A 27,721-nucleotide genomic window follows, 5' to 3' on the forward strand; every position below is an offset into this window, starting at 1 on the left:
TCAAAGTTGACAACAACAGAATAAATTGTTTTGGTGTTTGCATCTGTCGTTTTATTCACCGTCATCTTCATATTTTTCCCATTATATTTTCCCGTCCATTTCACAAGAAAAACTGTACATTTATGACATAATATTTGCATCTGTGTTGGATCATTATTTTGAGGCATTGTTTCACTGGCATCACAGTACTTCTGAATAATCCTCAGTCAACGTAAAACACAATGTCGCCTATAGTTGTAGATTGAATTGAATTGAGAATGTGCAGATCTACTGTTAGGTCTATAGAGAATGCATTGGGTTTTGATTTCCTGGGCCACTCGTTTTTCTGAAAGGGGGAGGGACTGCGGCGCTCTATATGAGGCAGGATTTAGACACACTGTAAAATCCAGTCATCCAATCATCTGCAAGGAATTTCTTGACGGGGAGTAGCTCATAACATGTTTACAGTGGATTTTTATTTAAACAAACACATTGCAGATAGAAAGAGGATAATTCAAGCTTTCCATACAGCTGCAATGTTGGAAGTTGCACCTAGTTAGCACCTTGCTGGCAAGATGGCAGCCATGTGCATATCGTCAATACGCCAATACATGCTGCTCAATGTTTTGCCACTGCAGTGTAGATGAGGGGGGCGTGTCCCGGTGGAAAAGTGATGCATGTGCAGTGCACACTATTGCAGTGTCACAATTATTCAAACCCTTCATGAAAAGTGTCTTTAATACTTTAAAACCAGCTTATGGCAGCATTCCTGTGGCATTTATGCCCATTCCTCATGTCTAGTGTCCTCCAGTTCACTATTAATCTTGGCTTGCGTTCTGCAACCGCCTCCTTCAAATCCCATTGGGATTTTATCTGCAGCATTCATTTTGGAGTTGTACTTCTCTGATTTTGACAGAACTAGTGTTGCAAACAAGATGACTAAAATGAATGTTTTACAGTATGACTTGTAACCAGAAGGGTCCATTCGTACACTCTCAGAGTTACAAATGTACAAATAGAGTACCGACATCCTGACTTCACTCACTCGTGTCATGGAAGTAATTTCTCTATGGAGAATAAACATTGGGTCATCTTAGAATCGTCTCATATAAGAATTTTGGTCCAAAAATAAACAAACCTTCCCGGCAATAATAGTCGAGGGGGTGGCTCGAGTCGTTTACGATAGTCAGTGACTCCTATTTGATGAATGAAACTTTCTGGTGAAACTTTTATTGGTAGGTAGGATGCGTAAATGACGTCAGACTTCGGTGCTCTAGTAACACTGAGGATCTTTGCTGTGTAGCCTAGGTTTAAATGAATGTAAATATTGCTGTGTTAAGGTTTGTCAAATCATAGTATTGTAAATCAAAAAGGTTACAAAAACTAGGAAATCCTGTACTGTAATTAGATTTCATTTTATATTTTCCGCTTTGTCCCATGTGCAAAATGTAACGACAGGAAAACACAAAGGGTGCATTTTAATAACAATTACAATATGTTTAAAGTCTCTCTAAATGTGTAGTGTAAAGAATTGTGAATCAATTTACTACTGAATACCGAGACAGAAATCAAAGTTGACAACAACAGAATAAATTGTTTTGGTGTTTGCATCTGTCGTTTTATTCACCGTCATCTTCATATTTTTCCCATTATATTTTCCCGTCCATTTCACAAGAGAAACTGTACATTTATGACATAATATTTGCATCTGTGTTGGATCATTATTTTGAGGCATTGTTTCACTGGCATCACAGTACTTCTGAATAATCCTCAGTCAACGTAAAACACAATGTCGCTGTCGGCACAAACCTTGTAATCGCATGTTTTCCTTTTCATAAATGAATGCGCTATGACTGCGAGATACAATATGCTGTTTTTGCTAAAAATAAATGAATACAAATTAAATAATAATAATGAAATCTTCACCTAAAATGAGGCCCAAAATAGAGGTTAGTAGTTGTCTGTGGACTTTATAAATATTTCACCAATGAAAAGTATTAACAAGAGCATGTGACTAATATACTACACTGGATCCATTAGAACAGTGGTTGAGGGGGTTCCAGTTGATCCCCAGCTAAATGATGGAGAGTTGGTAACCAAATGGACCCTTATAGTATATAACTCTTGAGAGTATACAATTATAAAATTCTACACTCTTATTATTATTGTTAAACATCTGCATTACTTAATTTACATTTACAAGAAGTCGACACAATTAGAGATTGTAGGAGAATTGTTATTTTGATCACCACATCAATACGGCATGTAATTGTGGACACAATCTTATCCAACGACAACAAAATATTCAAAGTTTTGGAACTGAGAGGCTAAATCTTATCAAATGGTGGTCCGTGGCTCAAATGCCGAATAAATAATGGACCTTGATAAGAAAACGGTTGAAAACCACTGCATTAGAACACAGGTTCTTTTGTTCATTTTCCTGAAAATAAAGTAATGGCTTTGACATACAAGGTTTCCACAGCGACAGCGACTAAAATCACTTACATTTAGCATCTTTTCTGGAGTTTGCTCGCGGCAAAATCTTTCACATGCAAACGATTAAAACGAGCAAGAACACGCGGTGAGGCCCCTGGCGCGCAACTTGCTGGGTTTGGCGGCTCTCGCCGAATTGCACATGCGTTGCTGCATTTTGTACCCACGAATGTTCTGAATTTCACATTGTGAAAACGTTCGTTTTGGTATGTGTACAAATAAATGCAATGAGACTTGGGTACAAATAACTTAAAACACACAACGACCGTGCTGTCACCCTGTTGATTGAAACGAGGGCAGTTCTGTACAACTTGGCATTCACTAGAGCTGGGCGATATGGACAAAATTAGATATCACGATATTGATTGACTTTCTGTTATGTTTTTTTTTTAATTTTCTAAAAATAAAAAGCTAAACGATTGCCGATCTACTCGTGTCTGTCTTGTGACCTTGAAGATCGGCAGCTTTCGCTTTTTCTGGAAGGAAGTGTCATTTATATTAAAAGTATAAAATAAGGCTTTAAGTGACTAAAACCAGAAAAAGACAACACTTGCCATATCACAATAATTACAATATCCAAAATCCCCAGACAATATCTATTCTCATATCGTGATCGATATATACATATCGATACATTGCCCAGCCCTAATAACGTCAAAGTAATCGAATCTCTGCAAGGAAAATCAAGTTCCGTTTAGGATATTACATTCAGCTGATGTTCCCGAGGCAGTCGAGGAGCAGTGGTGGAAAGTAACTAAGTATTTTTACTTAAGTACTGTACTAGGTATTAGTCACTACTTGAGTCAATGTGAAATTTTGTCCATTTCGTCAATTTTCTTCTACTCTAGATATTGATTATTATTATTATTACAAAACATACATTTCAGCCATTTGAAAATATCCGATCTACAAGCTTACAATGCCTCGCGATGTGACACATTGTGAGCGTGTAGATCGGCTATTTTTATAATTGAGATTATTATTATTTGAAAACTTGAAATGAGACATGTGTATTCTGCACAATGAGTACTTTTGCTTTTGGTACTTTAAGTACATTTTGATACCAATACTTTTGTACTTTTACTCAAGTACATTTTGAATTCTGGACTTCTACTTGACAAAGTAACAAGGTATTTCTATATTGCAGTATTGACACTTTTACTTAAGCAAAACAATTGAGTACTTTTTCCACCACTGTCGAGGAGTTAATAGAGTTGATGACATTGTATTGCTCGTAGTTTCTTGGCGTATTCTTGATGACATCACAACATCACCAGGTGCTGGCGTGACCTTGTCCTGATGTGTCTGAGCCGGACACTCTAGCAGCCAATAGGAATGCTTCTTTGAAAGCCTGCGTCGTCCCCGCCCCCTGGAAGGGGGGGTGAGGGGGGTGAGGGGGGGGGGTTGACATCGCGGGGCGTTCAGAGTTCTTTATCGCATCTTGTAGTCGTGGGAAATGGCCGCCTCGCACAGTTGACCTTTGAAGTCCAGTTCCAGGGTGAACTCCAGGTCACGCTGCAGGACAAAACAATGACAGAATGAATGGTCATTTTAGACAATTAATACACCTGAGGCCGTGTTTAAAAAATCCTTCTAAAACCTAACCTATGTTTTCAGAAAAACGTCTATTTTTAAAATAATAATACGGTCATCATGTTGCTATATAGCAGAATCTAAAAAAACGACACAGATTCTTTCCCGGTTTTAAAAGAATAACAACGTATTGTAGGCTCCCTGCTCTTCTATTGAGACATTTAGATCATGTTAAAGGTCATGTCTTGATTCATTGATTGATTCATTAACAGTTTGCAGAATTACAGTACATTTCAAGTACAACTCAATACAAAAACTGTGAGTGGACGACACTATAAAGCATTTCACTTGTTTACCACCTAGACACAGCGTCTGACATGATTTTGTACCTGATGGTCAATATTTTATGTATCCCCTGAGCAAGCAAGCAGGCTCTATTGGCTCAATGGTAACGCTTAAAAAAGTCAGCACTTATGCAGGAAACCAGGTTCAAATCCGGGGTAGAAGAGGAAACTTACATAGTGCTCCTTTAATATAATCGTTTTAATCATGGCGGTAGACAAGCTTTTGTGAAGCTTTTTCTCATGGCAATAAAGCTCCTTTGGATTGAATTGATACGTTCCGAAAATGACACGCTGTGATTGGCCAGCAGCCACTTGACTTCCGCACTTCCACTTGACTTCCACCTTATAGTGCGTTTTATATCTGTGGATTTAATTGACCATTTGCAGACCGCGGCCATCTTGCCATCAGAGTTTGGAAGCACTCGTTTTCAGTAAAGCAACGTCCTGCTGCCTCCTGCATTATGTGCAGGTGGTACGCAGGGCAGATGAGTGATATCTAACGAGTACTTCCTAACTGCAACACTTAGAAAAAGAATCACCTGCAAGGAAAGAAAGTGGCTCATAACATGTCTACAGTGGATTTGGATTAAACAAACACTTTGATGATAGAAAGAGGATAATTCAAGCTTTCCATACAGCTACAATGTTGGTGAGTATGACGTTGTTTAATACAATCAGATAGGACTTTTCTGTTTAGACGAATGTGCTGTCAATGGGAAATTGCACCTTGTTAGCACCTTGCCATTAACTTATATGGTAAGATGGCCGTGGTCTGCATTGGGACATACTATCAAAGTGCAAAAGGACACAAGATGGCGCCACCTCTCCATTGAACGTTGAATGTTAAACTGAATTAGTGTCTTCCAGTATCATTATACTTCTACTAGTAGTATAGCCTGCATTTTATTGTTGTGCTGAAAATGGATGATGAGCTTGATAAAACAACCTGTTCAGTTTTGCCCAAAACACTGTGTGTCAATGATTATTTGATTCCATGTCGGAAAATGTTCTTACCATGTTCTTCTCGTTGGGTCTGACTGTGAGGCTGCCAAAGATCTCCTCTCCCTTTTTGACGGTCAAATAATCCTCCATATAGAATACGGTTTGCTTCCAGTGAGTGTTGGGTGCATCCGGAGCTGTATGGAAGTAATATAAGTTAAATCAATATTAGATTGATTGATTGATTGATTATCCTGAGGGGGGAAATAAGTCGCCCAGAGGCAGCACAACAGTTAAGGTTACAGCTTTACAGGTAAGGGTATGAAAAGGAAAAAGTACTGTTGTGTACAGCAAAAACAAGACAAAAGAAAATTCATTATATATTTTTTTATGGAAAATGAAAATGAATAAAACAACAAAAATTAAAATACTGATGCATATAGGTTTGAAGTGCTCATGTGACCTATTCACTTCAGACATTAGAACCTAGAACCTAAACATAGAACCTCTACAATGTTACATAAGTATACTGTAGGTGTGAGGGTGCATTAACATAAGCTTACATAACACAATCTCTGGAGGATTGGAGGAGAGTATATAGTTATACTTTACAAATTAACAATGCAGATTCCGGTATATGTTGGTTGGTTGTTCACAAATGGCATTTAGAATAGATACAGACATAATGCTTGGCTTGATCAGAATGATCACACATTCTGAAATGCTGAACATAATTTTTGTATAGTGTCCCTGAGGACACATTTGCATTTATTCTTCCATTTAGCAGGTTGTTTGGTTAACTGTAATCTTGCACTTGCACGCTCTGATGAGCGTAAATTGTGCTGTAATTGCTCCTGGTTGTCACGGCTGACTCTTGATTATCAGGGAAACTTTATCTTATCACTTGGCTGGCATATGCAACACCACCACTAGAGGGGAGTAAAGAGCTAAGTGTTGCCCAGTTGCACCTATAAATGGGTCTGATTAGCCAGGCAGTCAGTACTGTTTATGTCTTCTGCTCTGGAAAACGGAAAAGCTGAATAAAAGCTTGTAGATCTGCTATTTGTGAAAACATTTTTTTTTTTACTCTTCTGGGGCATCCCTGGCCATCGCGATGAGACGCATTATGAGCTTGTAGATCGGCTATTTTCAAATGGACAAAAAGTCCAAATAACTCAAAATTGTACTCAGTACTCAGTTAATTTGGGCCTTATACAAGAAGCATTGGGCTCTATTTTCGTCCATGCTTGTGGCAGTTCACCCTGCCACTGAGACTGAAGATAACCAACAGAGTTTGAATTGGCAGAAAATGAGTTTAGTTTGACATTATTTATTGTGCATTTGTTGATTGATAATTGATTGTTGACTTCATTGAAGGGAGCAACTACTGTGGGGTATGGGGAACATGCCAACAGTGGGAGGGTTTGTTTAGAGAACTATTTAATCATATTATGAAGATCATTTATAATATTATGTGACACTAAAATATGTTATGAATTGTGATGTCTCTGGACATTGGGAATGCACTGGTATACTGGTATGATTGTGGAATCAATTGCACTGGTATGATTGTGGAATCAATCCAGGGTTGGTTTGGTCCATGGGAGGGGCCTAGCCTTTATAAGGAGCACCTGCCACTGCCCGCAATCAATGTAGGATTGCACAGGGTGCAGAGCAGACCTAGATAGAGCCAACCTGGCCAGTGGGCTGTATATACTTCTTTTTTTTGTATGCTGTTTGTTGGAACGACTTTCATGTGAACTCTGCAAGGTGAATAAAAACATATTGATTGTTCATCAAAAGACTTGTTTTCAGTACCTTTCACTATTTTTGAGCTGGTTCAGTGCCATTTTTGGGCCCACACTACCTTCACACTAGGACAAAGTGTGACAATGCTAAACCCCTTATCCCTAAACTACTATTCAAAAATGTTTTTCAAAATAGTAAAAAAAAAAGGCAAAGTAGTTTAGGGATAAGGGGTTTAGCATGGACGAAAATAGAGCCCAATGTGTCTGCATGCGATCTGTGAAAAGCCGAGGTTTTCTCACCGGTGGAGAAGCCGGTCTTCTTGTGACACTTGGTGAACTCGATGTTGAAGTAGGTGACCAGCGCGTGGACATAGTCGTTCCTCTGGATCTGCAGGCAAAAGGCCGAGGTGAAGGACAGGTCCTCGCTCTTCACCGTGTAGATGTCCACCTCCTGAGACACACAAGGATCAGAGCAGTTGATTTCGTCAACTAACACTGTGATGAAAAATGTTCGTCGAAATCTAAATGGAAGCTAAATGAAAATTAAGCTATGATGACAAAAACTAAGACTAAATATATCGACTTATTCCTTTTCATACTTCTTTGCCCAAGCAACTAGGAGCCAGAGGGCCTAAGAGCCACATCCGCCTCTAAAGCAGCAGGTCGCCTACCTCTGTTAGCTGAACAAAGTGTGCGGGAGGGCTGAAGGTGTAGGAGTGGAACCCGTCCTAAAGGTAAGAGGGTGTCAAGCCCCCATATCACCTGGTCTATCAACAGTGTTGCGCTTGTGGGGTGTTTTGTGTGTGCGTGTGCGTGTGCGTGATGTACTGTACGTATGTGTGAGGGAAGCGCACACCCACTTGCTTCTATATCGAGCTTGACTTCAAGCACTGCATGTTTTTACATTCAACACCTACCTCCTCAGTGCGAGAGCAGCAAGTTCAACACACCACACACATCATGCTGAATCACTCGACGCATGATGAAACATATACCACTATCTATCTCTTCTGGAGATGTTGAACGCTCGCAGCATCGAGTCTACAAAACGCTACAAGCATTCAACATACCCACTCAGTCAAGTTTACCAAAAAAAAGAAAGTTGTCCAAGTGTCCAAAAGCTACAGTAGCGTTTCTCACACATTCTCAAGTCAAGGGCGCCCAAATTGATATGACAGATATTTAATAATTTTATACGTCCCACTACCTGGAACAACATATTTTTATATGGGGGTTGGAGGCCAATATAATTTTGAGTGGTCCTTGACATGAAAACGTTTGAGCACCAATCCAATCCACTTCATATACAGTATAAAGCTGTAAATTTAAAACAACAGAGTTGAATTGAAACAAAGTGATGTAGAAAGAAGGAAAAAAGTGTATACGGTCTGCCAACCATTTCATCCATTGACCACATGCAAGCGTATTGCCTATACTGTATGTGAGCATGTCGCACAGGGAATAATTATGGTATACCTCAGGGCTATATACTAGTGTCGTTTCTGGGGAAAGCTTTTGCTGAAAACAGCCGATCGACAATCTTACAACGGGGCACGTTGAGCTTGTCAATCTGACATTACAATAGACCTACACAGCATTGTGTCAAACACTTTTTTTTATGAGTGGTTGTATAGCGCTGTCCCAGATAATTGTCCACTGAACAATGAAATGTAACCTTACCCCTACCAGCTGCCAGGGATTTTAAAGTGCAACCTGTTGTTTTTTGCCCAGGTGGAGCCTCAGTGTGACATGTTGTGATTCATAAACACTGTCACTGTCCTTTACTGCAACACCAAGACAAAATGTCATTATAGAGGAAAAGGACATGCAGGACACCATGTATCTGTCATGTCAGTGTGAGCTATGGGTGTCTGTCTGTCTGTCAAAAAAAAAGGATGACAATACAAATTGTCACATGTTAAAAACATAATGGTTTTCTACAAAAGCTTTTGGTTAATTTTACAAACAACATTATGGATGGCGACTAATGCCGAAGAATAAGACTAGAAAAGTACAACAACACAGCATTCAAATCAGGACAAAGTCTGTTGAGACGGTGGAGATATATTTTGATTTCCAGCAGTGACTCACATAGTCACATTGTGTGTGACATTTCAAAATCACTTCAAAAGAAACCGAGTGCTAAAAATCCTATTCACACACGAGAGAGAGAGAAAGAGAGAGAGAGAGAGAGAGAGGTGCGTAAAAGGTTAAGAGGAAAAGGGTGATGTAGAAGTGGAAATTATCATGAAATGGATATGACAAGAGGCTTCGAAAACAAAGAACAATGAAGCAGCGGCGACAAAATTGTATCGGCACAGTACATTTGAATAGAAATGGAAGAATATGAGGTTTAAAAAAAAGAAAGCAATGTGAATACAGAAACAAAGCTACTGAAAGACGCACAGAGAGAGGCTGTGGTCGGCTTTTTATTGTGATGTTGATTTCTGTGATGAAAGACGGGAGACTTCACCCATTAAAACCGCAAAAGCATCTTTTTGAGTAGTTTGAGAACTATACTGATTTAAAGCCACGTTTGCAGAATCGACCCAAGGTCTTAATGGGTTAAAAATCACACTATACAGGCCCAGAGAGGACGAGATCAGATGAGACTTGTATTATTTGGACAATGAATGGGCTCAACAGACAGAGATAGGGGCTTGCTGATGGATTCATCATATCACACACTATTTTGAGTATTTTAATGTCTGTGTTGCTACAAAATGCATGCACAGTAGGCTAACCAAAGCCAAAGCCTCCATTTTTCACGTACTCGCACACGCACACACACACACACACACACACACACACACACACACACACACACACACACACACACACACACACACACACACACACACACACTGACCTTTAGGAGGCAGGAGTTGGTAACGACCTGCTTGGGGTCAACCACGTCCACCAGAGGTTCTTTGATGGCAACGTTACGAATGCAGCTCATGTCAAAACCGTACACGTTCTCCCACCCTGTGTGCGCACACACACACACACACACACACACACACACACACACACACACACACACACACACACATACAGGCCATGAGCAGGAAGCCTGTTCTTCGGTTTCCCAAAATGTAAGCGTTTTGTGTAAACGCCGAAGATTCAGAGTTCAAGCTATGGGATCTGTGGTCATGCTTACAGCCCTGGCATCTCTAGTGCCTGGCACTAACTTGGCTTACACACCACAGTGGTGGCCTCAGGCCTAACATGCATTTTTAATGAGGCTACTTTCACCTGAATAGGCTACTATAGCTCACATCCCCGTGTATTATGGAGTAGCCTACACATTTAATTAAATGAACGCTGAAGCCTGAAGTAAAAAATCGTTGATTCGCAACACGAGTTCACAATTTATAGATTAGGCACCGAAGTCTGACGTCAATATCGGTAGAGGGCACTAAGTCCACAGGTTCATGTATTTTTTATTTGCATTGTAATCCCCATAGGGGGATTTTAGAACGCCTCATATAAGAACTGTGTTTGAAAAATAAACCCAGTCCGTTTCCACTCATATGGATATAAAGAATCAACTGACTGAGGCAAGATAGTTTGTTCATTTTTGGACCACAATGCTTATTAAGATTTTAAGAGGTCCCCGTGTTATTCTCCTTAGAGAAAAACATGCATGTGCGTGCGTGTGTGTGGAGTGTGTTGCGTCGAGCCCGAATGGTCTATCAGCCGTTATTTGGCTTTTAATTTTTATAACATCAGCATTGGAAATTAACATTCAATGTGTCCCAATTTTTAACCACTTTCCACCATGGCGTCCCTTTTGGGCATGTCATTATAGGTTGACAAGCTCACAATGTAATTCAGTGCATTCTTAGAAGCCCTAGACCAGTGGTTCCCAAAGTGGGGTCCGGGGACCCCCAGGGGTCCTTGAGGGAGTTCCAGGGGGTCCCCAGCTAAATGATGACACTCAGAGTTAAAATTGCTTTTACAATATAAATTGGGGTCTCAGAGATAGAAATGCCATTAAATGGGGGCTGTAGATTATTATGCATGTCAAACTGGGGGTTCTTGAAATTAAACGGGTTGAGAATCATTGCTAGAGACTAATTGGGGAACCCTGGTGTACTATAAGCTGCATGTCTTATGGAGCCTGTCATTCTTTACTTTCAAGCTGAACTGGTAAAACAAACTCATTAGTGAAGTGGACGTGGAGGCCCCCCTACTTCAAACATGAATATTTTGGGAACCAGTGGCACAGAGAGCATACGAGAAGGGTTTTCTTACAGTGTATCTTGAAGTCTTTGTACTGTCTGTCTTCTATGGCTGCAACGTACAAAGCTGCTCTGTCAGGAAACATCAGACCGCCTGGTTTCTAAACACACAGAGAGAGAGATATATGTTAATAAATGCGCACGCACACACACACACACACACACACACACACAGACACGTGCACTAGCACCGCTCCAGTATATACATACCGTAGTACATATTGCATATTGTCGCTGTCAGGACACAAACCTTCTAACTCCATATTTTAACTTTTTGTGTCTTTACGCAAATTAATGGCCTTCGTGATCATACACGGATCATACAAAACCATCAATAGTAGCAGATCCGCAAGCTCGAAACATTGCGTTTTGAACTTGTGGATCTGCTACTTATGATGCTTTTGAATTGGAATCGTGATAAGTAACAGTTTTGGATATATGAGGTTTCTAAGCCGACAGAGTCGATATACTGCAAACTCTAGCACACTCTCTCTCGCACATCTCCCACACACCTCCCACGCACGCCGTGCATGCCGCGGAAGCACGCACGTGCGCACACTCACACACACACACACACACACACACACACACACACACACACACACACACACACTGAAAGGCGCAACAGAAATCTATCCTGGTCATTGTCTTCACACCTGGCATGTAATATAAAACCACAATTACCCAGTTTACAAGCCTCAGGCAACAGCAGCAGCATGGTGTGTGTGTATGTGTGTGTGTGTGTGTGTGTGTCGTACCAGCCACTTGTCCCTGGCGAAGATGACGGTGCTCAGCATGGACTCGTAGAACAGACAGTAGCCCATCCACTCAGAGATGATGATGTCCACCTGATCCACGGGAAGCTCCACTTCCTCCACCTTTCCCTTGAAGACCGTGATGACTGAGGGACAGGAAAGAGGGGGGGTCGCATGGACACGGACACAAGCACGTTACTGCCTTCACTAAGGAAAAGGAACGCCCCAAAACAATATGCAGCGTTGCGAAGGACTTCCTTTCTTGGGCCTCATGGACAAAGCTACGCAAATGTCCTGTATCAAAGACCAGGACAGAGACACAGCGAGACACATGGGGGTGCTGCGGTGCAGTTGTGCATGGAGAGGCATTCGTGATAAAAGCGCTTGTCTGGTGCATTGCTAAAGTCCCTGGTGGCCACCACCACAGAGGTTGTGGGTTTGAATCCACCGTGGGGCCACAGGCTTTGTCGGGCGTCTATGTGAACACAACTGTGCCGTGTTCGGGTGACGGAAGCCAGGCAGGGAGGTGTGATATTGGTCATTATACAACAGGTCGTTTCGAGGAAGCAATCTGATTGGTTGAAACGGCTTCTAGCCGTGGATCAAACCAGCACCATTCACCACCTAATCAAAACAAATAATTCAGCTGCTCTGTTTTACCAGAGCGCTAGCAAACTCGGTGACTAGGCTAGCTAGTTTCTTGGGACATTTGTGGTCGTAGTGACTACATCTGTCATTAAAATAAATCTTAGTTTTAAGGGTAACTGTTGTATAATTTCAGTGACACTTGCGGAACTCAACTTCGTCTCGTTCCTGTTCGTGGCAATAATCACGCTAAACCACACCCTCTCGTGTAATATTGCTTGTGTTGGGCGGGAGGAGTAGAACGAAGGCCCCATAGTGTGTAGTTTTTTCATTGTCAAAAGTCAAGAAAAATGACATTGCCATTGTCGACGATTATAATCGGGGCCCAGTATGCAAATACACAGACTATTCTGTCAGATGATGACCTCAAAAGTCTCATATCTCCCCTGAGCCATAGGCAGTTGCTTTGGCTTAGTGGTTAAGATGTTGGCCTTCAGTGCAGGGGACCTGTGTTTGATTCCTGGGTGTTACACTAACATACAAAACAGCACTCAAAGCATCTGATCAAAGTGATTCTATGTTCAACTCTCGATTCTTTCAACTTTGCTTACATACAAAAGATTGCTTCAACAGTACGAAGAGGCAGTTGTTACTGAGTGATGGCGTAGTAGGGATTGATCAGCACAGAGAGTTCATGTTCAAATCCCACTCTTCCTGAAGTTTAATGCTAGTTATTGAGCTTCATTTACTGCTATTCTAGCAGTGGCTCACATGTTTTGTAGTTTCTGAGTTATTTAACTTAAACGCCCAATGCATTCTCTATGGCAGGGTTCCCCAATTAATTTAAATTCAAACTTTCTCTACTCTCTCTCTCTTCCATTAAACCAGTGAAAACCACACAAGGACAAATGTGTCTAGTGATGATAAGCTAAGGTCAATCCAAAGCCAACCTAATCACCATGCTAATCGGAAATATCCACGGCGCAGTCGGCACACCCCATCTGTGAAGTTCAAGGCAGTCGTTGAACACAATCACATTTTTAATTGATGGCAGATATTATATTTATTTGGCTTTGGGTACAAGTTGCCAGTCGAACTGTGACAGATCAGTGGTGCAACGTACATTTACTCAAGTACAGTAGGTTATTTAAATACAATTTTGAGGTATTTATTTTACTTGACTGGAGTATTTCCAATTTTCAATGCTTTTACTTCTACTGCACTACATCTCAAATGGAAATATTGTACTTTACTCCACTACAATTATTTGAAAACTTAAGTTTGTAGATTAGTTATAAAACCACTTCAGACCTATAGACTTGGGCAATTTGAAAATAGCAACATAAGCTTTGCGACACACTTTGCGCTTGTAGATCAGCTATTTTCAGAGGATTTCTATGTATTGTAAACATTTGAAAACTTGTGAAATGGGACCTTCTACTAAATGACAACTTTCACTTTTGGTACTTTTAAGTATATTTTTATGCATTTGTACTTTTACTCAAGTACATTTGAATGTCGAATGTGTACTTGTAACAGACTATTTCTACGATGCGGGTATTGATACTTTTATTTAAGTAAAAAATGTGAGTATACCTCTTCCATCACCGTGACAGATAATGGAGGTGTGACCGCAATGGTAGAGATGTAATAATTTCTACCATTGTGGACACACCTCCATTACCTCCATTAGCAGATCTTTCATGCACAGACAGACTAGACAGACAGAAATAGATAGATGGATGGGTTGATGATGATGATGGAATAGCATGCCACTTACCATTGTGAAGGTGATTAGACTTGATAATCTTTTCTGAATATTCAGATATGCTTGAACATTCGATCTGCAGACACAAGGATATACAGCAATGATTACAACATGCACCAGATAAGAGCCACAAAGGAGGGGAGATGGTAATATGGCAGAGTTTGGACCCCTTTTGGTAGACATGCAGGCATCAACTATTTTTGCTAATTCTAGTTTCTAGTTTGCTATAGTTTCTGATCTAGTTGGGGCGGATAGAACTTCACGTCACCATGTTGTCCGGAAGGACGAGTGGACACCAAAAACCTAGACCAGCCTGGTGACGCGAGGTTACGCTGATGGTTGCTTGTAGATTAGTGAATTATTTGAGAAGAATCTTCTTAAACGATTATACCCGCACGGCACATACTGTCACTTGCAGGTTCAAGAGACGTTTATTTAGAGCAACTCAGAAATAAAGTTCTCTTAAACCTGCAAGTGGCGGCCTGGGCCGTGTTTTGTCACCTATATGCACCTTCTTTTAAATAGTCTTTCTTCACTATTATTTAATTATTTGAAATTTCTTGAAAATTCTGAACATTCTATGAGGTTGATCCCTCCCAAAATAAATGTAACATGAAATAGTATACACTACACAGCATGCATTGTATGAAATGTGAAATTATATTGTATTCATGTCCCTTACATTAATATTTAATCAAAGATAATAATAATAATAATAATAAAGTTATCAACAGGTTTTCCCATAATTATAAGGAACCTTTATGGAATAAAACTGTGCTCCTCTGCCCAAACGTCCACTCCTCTCATGCCGGATGCTGCTGTAATGTCTGTTTTGATTACTAATTAAATACATTTCCTGTCTAAGAGTATAACAACATGGCATATAAATCATGCAGGAATGTGGTTGCGGTTGCTTGTATAATGTATTCGCTGTGAATCATGAATGTCAAAGCAGTGTTCCACACGGAGCCTGTTGGAGCGAATGAACATTTCTAGAAATATGATGAAGATTGTGGGGGGAATGAGGGGGAATCTTTTGAAAATGTAGACGACTGATATGTTTGATATTTGTGTTGTTTGATAGCTCCGGTCTCGGTATAGTCCCGGTATAGTTACTTTGCCATCAGTGTTAATTTTGCCTACCTATTTTCACTGATGGAAACTAAATGTAAACGAAGCTATGATGAGTCTTGATGACTAAAACTATAACTACCGGTACATATTTTGCTGATTTTGTCAACAAAACTAGTGGAGAACAGATCCAGTAGAACTAAAAGACAAGTCATTTTATATATATATATATATTTATTTATATTGGCGACAATCTTATGATATTTAGTTGGTTAAAACTCGACTAAAACTAAAACTTTTCACTTTCCACTCTCAACGCGATCCACTATTTTAGATGTGGGGCTCAAGTGGTAATGGTATATATCTTTCTGAAATGACGCCTGTGTGTGTGTGTGTGTGTGTGTGTGTGCGTGCGTTATGAGTGTCTGTCTTTGGAACAGAGGCTCTCACCCCGTACACGTGCTTGGCACCGGCGTTGGCGGCGAACATGGCCAGAATACCAGTGCCGCTGCCCACGTCCAAGACGATCTTGTCCTTGAACACGTGCTTGTTGTGGTACATGGCGTTCCGGTAGGTCAGCGTCCGCACCTCGTCCTTTAACATCTCCTGTGTGTGTGCGTGTGTTTGTGTGGGAATCAAAAATGTCGGTCAGAATAGCAGATTCTAATTCATGAACATTCTTTTAGTTTTTGTCGCATTCCTAAGCCAATTATTTGACCAGAGACTCCGCCGGTCATCAAATTATTGGCTCAGGAACGCGATAAAAAACTAAAATGGCCACACATTCAGTTTTTGGGTTAGCTACTACTTTAAGCTGTGTTACATAATCCATATACCAGAGTATAATATACATTATATTTCCACCATGCCAAATTTGTCAGTTGAAAAACGTTGAAGTGTGAACCGTATAGTGTCCCTATTCTGGGGCGAACATTTGTTGAAAATACTAGTCTATCTACAAGCTCACAAGGCCAAGGGGGGTACCCTTCCAGTCATTTGTTGCCGTCCCGGGCACTTCCGCACAACATGAATGTGGAAGTGCCGTTCTCAAACTATACCGGCAGTTGAAACGACATGGGAGCACCATGTAAGGGGACTGCGCATTAGTCCGACGTCCCGTTAGTCCGACTACGTGGCCGGTTAACCCATTCAGGACGGGAACCCCTGTTGGTGTAGGGAGGTCCTCCAGGCACGTCCCACTGGGAGGAGACCCCGGGGCAGACCAAGGCGCAGTTGGAGGAAACACATCAACTCACTGGCCTTGGAACGTCTCGGGATCCCCCAGGAGGAAGTCACTAATGTTGCTCTGGAGAGGGAGTCGGAACAATGACATGTTACCCCGTCTAAAGCGGACTTGAGCCACGAGAGGCGCCGCCGAGTGAGCCATCTGGCGAGCGAGTCATGGTGCCGAGTGTTGCTCCAGAACAGGGCCACTAGGGTTTACGTGGTTAAGTACGTATGGAAGAGAGGGACTATAAGAAGAGGCTGTATTTAGGCCAAAGGCCTCTGTAACGTTAGCAAAAGCCTCTTAGAATAGAAGTGTCTTTAACATGAGGGCTTCTGGGACCTGCTGGCACCCATTCTCCCTGTGCACCATCTCACATCCTACTTTCACCTGCTCCTTTATCGAGGACAGACACGCCCCTGTCTGAAGTTACATAGACAGAAACCTGACCCACATACTAAATATGGACATCATTTAACATCCCCCAACTTTTCTTTCTCTCTCTCTCTCTCTCTCTCCCTTCCAGTTAACCCCTCTGATCATCAAGGTCATTAACTGGGGTAGAGCTTTTCAGCTCGATTCTGGACTGGTTCTGTAAAGATGGGACATGCTTTTTCTGGACTGCCAGTTGATCTGGGCTGGAAGAACAAAGACATATTGGGGTCCTGGTGTATTTGGTTGTACTTTTAATTATCCTGGTTGTGTGAGGGGCGCTAGCCTCTCCTACAGTTTTAATGTTTGTTTTTAGTTCAATGTTTGTTTTAAAACATCATACATCATATTGTCCCTCATTATGTCATATTGTCTCTTTATTGTTAATGGCATTTAATGTTTGTGTTGGCACCGTTTGTTTTACACCGTTTGTTTCGGCTGGGTAAAAGATTCACATCCTCGTACTGAAGGCCATTCAATCTATCAATCAATCAATCAACTTATCTGCATGCGTACCTCGTGGATGCCAAAATGGGCATAGGAGTCAAAGTAGTAATCTCTGGAGGTCATTTCTTCGGGGCTGAGGAACTTGGCTATCTTGCCACGCCCCGGGCAGGTGGCGTGGTGGTGGGCTGCCCCGTGAGGCACGTGGGGGGCACATGGCGGTACGTGGTGGTGGATAGGCACTGGTTTAGGCAAGGAGGAGGGCTGGGCAGACTGGGATAGATGAGAACCTCCCGAGGCAGAATGATGCTGCTGCTTTTAGAGAGGAAAGAGAGAGAGAGAGAGAGAGAGAGAGAGAGAGAGAGAGAGAGAGATTTGTGGAGGATTGTTACTAAAGCACGTACAGCTGCAGGAGAGTCGTGAGATGTGGATGGAGCTGGAGCAACATGATGATGCCTCTTGGATTGCAAACATTGTGACAGTGGTTCTCAAAGTGGGCTGGAGTCTGGGCTCTGGGGACCCCCGGGAGTTGGGAGGGGGGTGCGGGTTCTCCTCAAAAATGAGGAACAGCTATAGTATTTACCCTATTTCAAAAATAGTGGAAATAGCCGATGTACATGCTCAATTGCTCATAATGCATTACTATGTGATTTAATGTTGATGTTGTAGATTGGTGCTGAACATTATTTGAATTAATCAGTTCATTCAAGGCTGCATGGGCTATTATTATAATTATGCAATTGCTAGTAGTCTACACATTGAGGGCTTGGGCATAGTAACCCACAAAAAGATATTCTATTAATAGTAGCCTACAAACACTATCCAAATGTCCGCGGTGGTGCAACGGTGTCCCTTGTCGAAAAGCTCGTAGATCTCTCGGCAAGCGACGCTCTCTCCTCTCGTGCAATGGAGTGGAGTATGTTTGTTAAGTAGCCTAATCAACCGAAAGATGCGTATAGAAGAAGAGAAGCGCTTTCAGGACCAAGGACAACGCTCCGGTGCGCCAAAACTCACTCACTCACTGATGTGATCTTACACGGTATATCCTAATAATCGACATGTCTGACTATCAAACTGCAGTCACGGTCATATTTAATAGTAGAAATCAAAGGACATTTTGGACGTGACGCCGACAGTATATTTTTGGGGAGACTGCTGCTTGCGTGCACTGACTGCACTATATGCCTGCCTATAGCCTGCAGGGTGGCAGCATCAGCATTAAACGTGCAGAACAATTGTGGGGGTACAAGCTAGGAAAAACAGATAACTAATTAGATCGTCAAAGGAAGAAAGGCAAAGTGCCATAAGTCACAATTAATATGCATTACCGTCCGCCCGCCCGGACCGGCCGGCTCGTACCGGCCGGCTGCAGGACACACACACACCCCACGGATTCGGTTCGGTTCTTACCTCTGAGTCGTCCGTCTCCGCCATCTTCCTCCGGAGCAGCAAGCAACGTGACGAATGCCTCAGTCCCATGAGAGGCAACGAGATTTAAACATACACAAATAATATAATAAAATATAGATAAAAAAAAAAAACGTTTGAATTTAAGCAGACTTTTAAAAGTCACTGCATGACCTGATATTGCTTCAGTTTATGTTTTAATTTATTATTTAACAAGTAATAAAATATGCAGGTGGGCTGCTATTACTTCCCAATAATTATTAGTAACCTGCCAAAAAGTTGTTTTGTGGATTCTCGTCGAGTAATTATTACACTCCAATGACTCCATCCTGTCACAAAACATCAAAACGATCGGTCCAAATGAGCCGGCTCGTCGCTCCTGCTCTCTGAAATCAATCGCAAACGTGGTTCTTCACATAAAAAAAACGCTCCCGAATTGTTCCACCTCTCTGCAACAGTTGACCTCTCGCCTGCCTCCGCCGCCGCAGGTGACACATGGCACACGTGGGTAAATGGACAGCTGAGGAGGCTCCACAATCCATCGCATCTTTAGAGCAGCATTGAGGAACTGATATAATTAGCAAGAAGGGATAAGGCCAATGGAAATAATAAATAAATATCTTTAGGGACAGGAAAGGAAAGGGTGGCGCGCTGTCCTTCGCTTATAGGCTACAGTTGGTGTGTGTGTGTGTGTGTGTGTGTGTGTGTGTTGTCACTGTTGTGTGAGGTTTGTGTGTGTGTGTGTGTGTGTGTGTGTGTGAGAGAGAGGCAACTTGGCCTGTTGTAGCGCCACCATGAGGCTGATTTGAAAACTGTCAAGTGGCACTTCTTCCTCAGCCTATAGTGGGATTGTGGGAATATGCACGGCTTGGGATATCCGTGGATATGCACCTTGGGATATCCGTGTGCTCCTGAGGAGGATGATTCTAAAAACGACTTATAAATCCTATATCCTTGTTTATACTTCACTGTGCAACAGTCCTATATATGCTGGAAAATAGCAGATATGCAAACTCACAGCACATCTCATTCAAGACACTGCACTTGCAGATCTGCCATTTTTGCCATCCAAATGCATTATATGGTTAAATGGGCCCTAAGAGATGCAGAAATTAACTATAGAAAAAGTGCCCTTCTGGGCACAGGTCTCCACCAGGAGGATAGGAGAGTGTGTGATGTTTGGCAAAATGTTTAGGAGTAAGCATGTTTGTTTGGATTTGTGTGGTGCAGTGTGTGTGTGTGTGTGTGTGTGTGTGTGTGTGTGTGTGTGTGTGTGTGTGTGTGTGTGTGTGTGTGTGGAAACGGACTCAAACTATTTTCTTTTGGCCTCCCGTCCAGGAGAACATGGAGTCGTGATTAAATGGAGAAAGAAATATGTTGTAAATCATCTTCTCTGCTACCCACTCACCAGTTCCCCCTTCTTATACACATACATATAATAGTATCAGTCAGTGACTGTAGGGCCTACCCACTTGGTTTCCTAGTGGAGGAGAGCTCTCTGGCGAACCAATGACGTTCTAAGACTCCTTAGCAAGGCTGCCTTAGGAGTTTTACCTCTAGCCAGCTGGGTGCAACCACTCCTACAACCAGCAATGTCCGTGTACACCTATGTACCCATGTGGTCATGTACCCAACTACCCATGTGGTCATGAGCACCAGTATTATGTATGATGATATTGCCATATCTCCATATTTAACCGTTTTGTAAATGAATGCCGTATACTTGTCATTCATGTGCACACAAAAGTATAGCAAGAATAACTTTTGAGCTTGTAGATCATGCTATTTTTGTAATTGGAATCCTGACATTTTCTTTTGTGTGCAAAAGTAAACCTCACTTACCCCTAGAGTCCTGGAGCATAATTTCAAAACATTTTTACTCCTGTTTGTTTAAACAAAATGTCTAGAGAGTATTCTCCTATATGTAGATACATATAGGAGTCTGGAGAATACTCATAAGCGGCAGTGGCTCAGGGGTAGAGTGAACGTAGAACCGAAAGGTTCCCATGCAGTTCGAACCCCGGCTCCCCCAGAGTTAGTGTCGAAGTGTCCTTGAACCCCTAATTGCTCCCGATGTGCAGGTTAGTGCCTTGCACATGGTTTCCCCCCGGCATCTGGGCATCGGTGTGTGAGTGTGTGAGTGAATGGGTGAATGTAATGCACAATCTCTGTAAAGCGCCTTGGATAAATTAAGGCACTATATATAAATGCACCATTTACCATTTAGATGTAAACTAACTTTGGACACTTTTTTATTTTTCCTTTATTTACCCATGCAGGGTAGTAGCTTCACTAAAAACATAGACATAGTATTATGCATATAGTTTCATTAGGTTAGGTTCTTAGCTTATGATTCAGCAATGTCCGTGTTCACCTATGTGTTGGTTCACCTATATGTGTTCACAGAGAGAGAGACAGTGCTGCACTGTTGCCTGCTAATGAGAGAGAGAGGGGAGTTGCACCACTCGGTTCACACAGGTATGATTTTATTACCCCGTTTTACCATGTTTTTTTTTTTTTTTTTTTTACTGTAAATCGCTCTGGATTAAGAGCGTCTGCTACAGTAAATGCCTAAATTGTAACATTTTAAATTATACAGCCCCTTGCAGGGAACTATGCATTGATTGTTTTTGCTTAGACTTTTGTAGAATTTGGTGGGACATATGCTATAGTTGTAAAAAAGAAGTGACAATATTTTAGGTGCCAACTGTCACGCACGTGCACGCACACACACACACACACACACACGGACACACACACACACACACACACACACACACACACACACACACACACACACACACACACACACACACACACACACCACACTCCAATGCACATCATGTTTGTTTTTCTCTGTGTGTGTTTAGCCGTGGCCCCCTAGCTGTTCAAACCTTGCAGAGAGAGAAAGAGAGTGAGAGAGAGCTTACAGCAGCAAAGAATGAGCCGTGATGATGACAAGCTCAATCCATACTTCATCAGAGCTACAAGCTCACAACGCACAGCGGGTTCCACGCATTGTGAGCTTGTAGGTCTGCTATGTACGGCTGCGCGACACCGTCGTGCGACGGAGCATAGATTAGGCCATAAAATCAACAACTGTGGAAAAGGAGCTGGACAGCCTGGCGCTGGACAGGCATAGAAATGGGCTGATTTCAGAGCGCTGGTGAGGTCAACAATACCAGAAGTAGGCCTATAGGCTTATACTCAGATGTTTTACTAAAGTAGAAGTGGCAAAACCACAATGTAGAAATAACACTAAAACTAAAACACTAACGCTAAAACTCCTGCGGATTCAAAATATTATGCAATTTTACTTGAGTAAAGTGTAAGTGTTTGTCTCAGAATATACTTACCGGTAGACTACAATACCAATTGTGCAGAATGTGCCATTTCAAAATGTGTCTACAGATCTACACGATCGACGATCTAGTAGATCGGCTATTTGAGGGCCTCCTATGTCCAGCTTTGAGGGTGTGTGTAAATACAAACATTGTCCTAACACAAACATTAAATGCCATTGATAATGAGTAGCCAGTTTTACGCCATTGTCCCGACACAAAGATGAAATGCCATTGACAATGAATGGCCAGCTTTGAGTGGTTGTGTAAACACACACATTGAAGTCAGAAAGTAACTAGTAAATATCTTTTCAAGTAATTCTAGTGGAGTAAAAGTACAAGATTTGCCTCCGATATGAGAAGTACAGTGTATAGTTACAAAGTTTTGAAAAATCTACTCTGAGATGTAGAATTACAGTTGTGTCCATTTGCATGTCTGTGCGTTGTGTGCATTATAAACTTGAGAGAGATTTCAAGATTATGTGATGAGACCTCAAGGTTATTTTTTTCCTTTGTGTCAGTGAGAACTTGCTTTGATGGATGGAGTCTTCCTTTGCCGAAGATGTTTTTCCAGACAGCTTGTCAGCAGTGCAGGTGCATGACCACAGAAAGTCCATTTCCCAGACCCACTATAGCAGTCCATCTGCCACTAATGGCTGGCTGGCTTTATTGGGTTACTGATGTGGAAAGATATAGGGTATATAGGGATGTCAACATAAATTGTAATGACACCACAGCAACATATTTGGATTGTCCTCTTAATTGATTGATATATTCGGACAATCAATATCCTTTCCTTTTAAATATTTTCTTTCACATTGTTATAATGACCATTAGGCTCAGTGGCAATAATCCACCTATCTCCTAGACTCTCTCCGCAGTCAGAGTTCAGAGTTTTAATGAATGTAGAATTATGTGCAGGGTGTAATTTACATACAAATGTGAGGGATTCTTTTTTTTTAATAGTTTATTTATTTATTTTTTCAACAATGTATTTATTTTCCTTTTTTACACACACAACTGACAATACAAACATACAAAAAACAACAATGAACATTACAAGACAATTACTGGTATAAAGAAAGCAAAACAACAATAACCACAACAAAAAAAACAAAAAAACAAAACAACAACAACAACAGCACTACTCCTCTTCAGCTCCATCCATTAAATGTGACAAATTATTGTTCTTTATGTAACTTATAAAACGTCCCCACTCCCCACACCTCCTGAAACTTTTCTTGTTTGTCCTTAAGAAGTATGCAATCTTTTCCAAAGGTAAATTGTAATACTTGGTTTGTCTGGCCTCTTCCAGGTCAATGCTATCATTCTCTTTGTCTTGTTTAATAGTTAAACTCTCTCTTATACCAGTGTGCCAGTGATCACCCTTCTTTGTGCCAATGTTGGCACCCGTGCCAAAGGTTGCCTACCCTTGAACTACAGAGCAGTGGTTCTCAACCTGTGGGTCAGGAACCCCAGGGGGGGGGGGGGGGTCCTCACATGATTCTTTGGGGGTCCCCAGATGACAGTGAAGACGTATGACCCTTTAAAAACCACTAGGGGCAAAATATTTGTGTGATAATTCTGTGTTATGGTTCATGGCCATTCATGGCCTCAGCAGCCTGACTCAGTGACAGAACATTTAAGCATATATAACCATGACATGATGATTGCCCAATACGGTATCAGAAGGATTGACTGTATGTGCAATATAATAGGAGATGCATGCGTGTTCCTGCATCTGTTATTTTCATGGTTTACATAATCTATAGGGACGTCATATATCCACTGTTCACAAGATCAGCTACTGATCTGAAAATACACATTAACATGAATCAACACAATACTACACAATGACTATGTCTATGAAGCTATATGAAAGTTTAATCTGCAATATGTAGGTAGCCTAGGGGTGCCTGCTTCATCTTTCTCTCAGCTAAGGGGTCCATGCATGGGCTTAAAAACGTTGAAGACTCTAAATATTAGGCATTTTGTTGTGTGCAAGGTCCATGTGGCTGCCTAAATCCTATCTCCATGGACCTGTGACACTGTCAGTGTGTGCATGCCTTTTGATAAACATCCCCACACATAAGATAGTATATACAGCTTTTTATTTTTTATATTTAACTACTGGAATAAAGGCATTTTGCTGCAACAATACCTAACAGGCAGCATGCACATGTGTGTGTGCGTAACGTGGTTACATTGTAACCAGGGCTGTGATGTGAATATGAATGGCATCCAGTGGGTGGGGGCGGGTCCTGTTCATTACTCAACCCCACGTTGACCCTTCCTTCCTCCTCCAGTAACACCAGTAACACGCTGCTCTGTCTGGTGTGGATCGCCGTCCGCTTCACTACAGACAACTATACGACACTACACGTTTCTCCTTCCTTCCTACCCAGCTGTGCAGGTGAGTGAGTGTGTGATTTAGCTAATACTATTACTGTAGCTATAGTCCGTGAAATGTTTGTAGGGACAGACGGTTGAACGGTACGCTGCTAATGCACCAAACTTTGTCGTTGCACAAAAAACGCAGGTGGAGTGATTAATTGTAGAATGGAATTGGCGCTTATATATACGTCACCTCCCGTGTTTATCTTTTCATAAACATAAACGGAGGGAAATTATTCACATTTTAGGCTACGTTCGTTGTAAATATATTTACAGGCAGAATGTGACTGCATGCAGGCAAAGTCAGAATAGATTAGAACCATATGCAGCCGCGCAAGCTTGAATCATGAAGCCTGAGCTGAACTGAACTGGATACTTAAAGTTGCGCATCGTAGTGTGTGTACCTCGCTCTGGCAACGACATTTAGCAGAGATTGTCTGTCTGTATTAACTGTCTCTCAGACAGACAGACCGTTATACCCAGCATAAGTCAATGGACGGGATCAGAGGACACCACAACTGACACCATGCAGTGGCGAGTGGCGTTGTTGACTGTCTGACATTTGGTCGCATATGATGTGGGTGTGTGTCGCTTGGCTTGTCGAGGACTCGAGGGGTGTTGTTGGTCCTAACCTCCAGAGCTTGAAGATCTGTTTTTGCGGCAACGTTATTTATGAGGCATTTATGCGGTTGCATATTGAATGTAAATAATGGCCTACGGACTGCAGACAGTCTGTCACGTTTGTACTTTGCACACAGTAACAAGAATATAATATATTATACGGTATAGCCTATACAAATTTGGAAAATGCCTTAATAAGTGATGTAAAGTAGGCCTACATGATTGAACATTTGACAATATGTCTACTTTTTGCTACAAAAGCCTGGGACAGAGGCTCTTTTAATTCGGGGGCATACACAAGAAGTTGGAAGGGAACATTAAGTATGATTATGTAAAGTGCATGTTGTCACATCATGTATACTTTACAATTTATTTGTATTTTTATTATTATTATTCTTTAATTTAGGACAAACTAGCACATTTTACATTGAGGTGCCCACTCTTCCTTATGGTGACCATGCACTGCAGTGCCCACTCTTCTTGTATCCTTGCAGCCCCATCCCCCTGTAAACATTCAATGGAGAAGGTCTGTTCATGTTGGTATTATTATTGATTGAGGGGCGCAAACTTTGTCCTACACAAACATGGATATGTTGTGTGTGTGTGTATATAGGAGGCTTTCAACTGTCAGTAAGAAGTTGGTGATGATGAATGATGCACGATGATAAGAGCGCCCCTCCACAGAAGTTCACACGGATGTGATTATTAATATATGCACATGAGTTAGAGTAGGCTAGAAGTCCACACACTGATGTCCAGTGTGTGACACATCAAACTATCATTTTGAATACATCATTGAGCAGCTAAACTGTCTTCCCCAATCGCTACAGACATTAAATTGCCTCTGGCTTATGTAATTATGGTGATCAGCTTCTGCAGGATGTTGTGCTGCTATTAGATCTAGGCAATGTTTGTTTTTTTCCCCAGCAAGCAAAACACAGACACTATCATGCACAACACGGACCGTTAATGTTTCATGAAACTCTGTTGTTTCATAAAACTGTATTGTTTAATGTTGGATTGTTTCCTCTCTGTCAGTTGATCGACATGTCATGATGGACACATACGTAAATGTATGCTTATGGTTCTTAATTGCTCTTCACTTGCATTTACAATATTGGCTATAGAGAAAACAGTGTTTTCTATTAAAGGCGCTGATAAAGCTCTGATCTGTAGTATTTGGTCAGTAGCAGGGTTCTCTCCGTTTCTCCAGCTCCTTTTAGTAAACAGAAAATACATTTGTTGGGTTACACATTTCAATCAGGAGAGAGAACCCCACACAGAGATGTATTTATCACCGTGTTTTAAATGTTGTCCTGTGCTCATTCCAGTGCTCATTCCTCTGTTTCGACGCTTCCGATTTCACTTGTTGATGTCACCTAGTGTGACATCATGTGGTCACTATGCTGTATCCTGTTATGAGTTCTCTCTCTCCTGACTGTATCCTGACCTACACATGTATTTTCTGTTTGCTAAAGAGCTGTAGACAGGGTGGGTCAGACCCCCCACCCCTCACTGAACAAACACTACTGCATGTCTATAGCAATGATTGCCATGGGAATATAAAGCTTTAATATGTTTCCACTCTATTATGAAATATTACTATCACGGTTAGTAGATATGAACGTGACTATTGTGTCCCTGAAAAGCTAGTAGTAAGAAGAAGCCAAATGCTTTTAGTGGTAGGGGAAAGCAAATAAAGATAGCAACACTATAAAGGGTTTCTAGGGAGTCCTTTAACTACAGTGGTGGAAAATGTTCTCACATTTTCAATATGCAATGGAGAAACACTTAGCTACAAGTAAATTCAAAATGTACTTGAGTTCAAGTAAAAAGTACTTAAGAGTACTCTGTAGAATGTCGCATTTCATACGTTTTCAAATGTAAACATCTTTTGAAAATAGCAGATCTACAAACTCGCAATGTGTGTGTGTCACATCTGTGAGTTTGGGGATGCACACGCAGATTAGACACCTATGGAATGACATGTGGAAACGACGGTCGGACATGCGGTCAAACATGCACAGCTCCCGTGCTTGCGGTTAGGGTTAGGTTAGGGTTTGAGGTATAGTTGTTAGGGTTAGGGTTAGGTTAGGGGTTGAGGTAGGTTAGGGTTAGGTTAGGGTTTGAGGTAGGTTGTCGGTCTAATGACAGTCAGACCAATAGTATGTCTAAACTAAAGCCTGTACCCGTGAGTTTGTAGATTGCCCAAAATGTATAGCTGAAGGAGGTAAAGTATGTTTTGTAATAACTATCTACTGTAACGTTTTCTTTCTGAGATTGTGCTTCTGAGATTTAGTGGCAGCAAAAGGCTGCAAAATGTCAATTAAGTACTGTACAGTACTTGAGTAAATGTACTTGGTGCCTTTGGCAAAGAGCTACAATAGAAATGTGATCC

At 41.5% G+C, this 27,721-nt stretch overlaps 2 protein-coding genes across 5 annotated transcripts in view; one reads left to right on the forward strand and one right to left on the reverse strand.

Annotated features, from left to right (window-relative positions):
• Positions 1-3,633: 3,633 nt before the first annotated feature.
• Positions 3,634-19,039, reverse strand: prmt8b (protein arginine methyltransferase 8b; the record flags this gene model as incomplete). 3 transcript variants are annotated; one of them, XM_080757239.1, is made up of 10 exons in its annotated part: positions 3,634-3,987; positions 5,364-5,485; positions 7,337-7,487; positions 9,906-10,021; positions 11,294-11,381; positions 12,039-12,181; positions 14,401-14,464; positions 15,910-16,065; positions 17,633-17,872; positions 18,971-19,039. In XM_080757239.1, 10 exons carry the CDS (start codon positions 19,037-19,039, stop codon positions 3,904-3,906), a joined length of 1,233 nt encoding a protein of 410 aa, XP_080613365.1. In that variant the 3' UTR covers positions 3,634-3,903. The 3 variants fall into 3 exon arrangements, with proteins under 3 accessions (XP_080613365.1, XP_080613363.1, XP_080613364.1); XM_080757237.1 differs by having other exon boundaries at positions 17,633-17,875; XM_080757238.1 differs by having other exon boundaries at positions 17,633-17,850; positions 18,946-19,039.
• A 5,585-nt stretch (positions 19,040-24,624) lies between these two features.
• The window catches only part of tspan11 (tetraspanin 11), a 31,643-nt gene continuing 28,546 nt past the window's right edge, over positions 24,625-27,721 (forward strand). For both annotated transcript variants that reach the window (XM_080757132.1, XM_080757131.1), the window contains exon 1: positions 24,625-24,721. The gene's annotated coding sequence lies outside the window, so the exon portion shown is untranslated. The remainder of the gene's footprint in view (positions 24,722-27,721) is intronic.

This window comes from Protomyctophum bolini (genome assembly GCF_963924005.1).
Source record: "Protomyctophum bolini genome assembly, chromosome: 23".
Classification (NCBI taxonomy): domain Eukaryota; kingdom Metazoa; phylum Chordata; class Actinopteri; order Myctophiformes; family Myctophidae; genus Protomyctophum; species Protomyctophum bolini.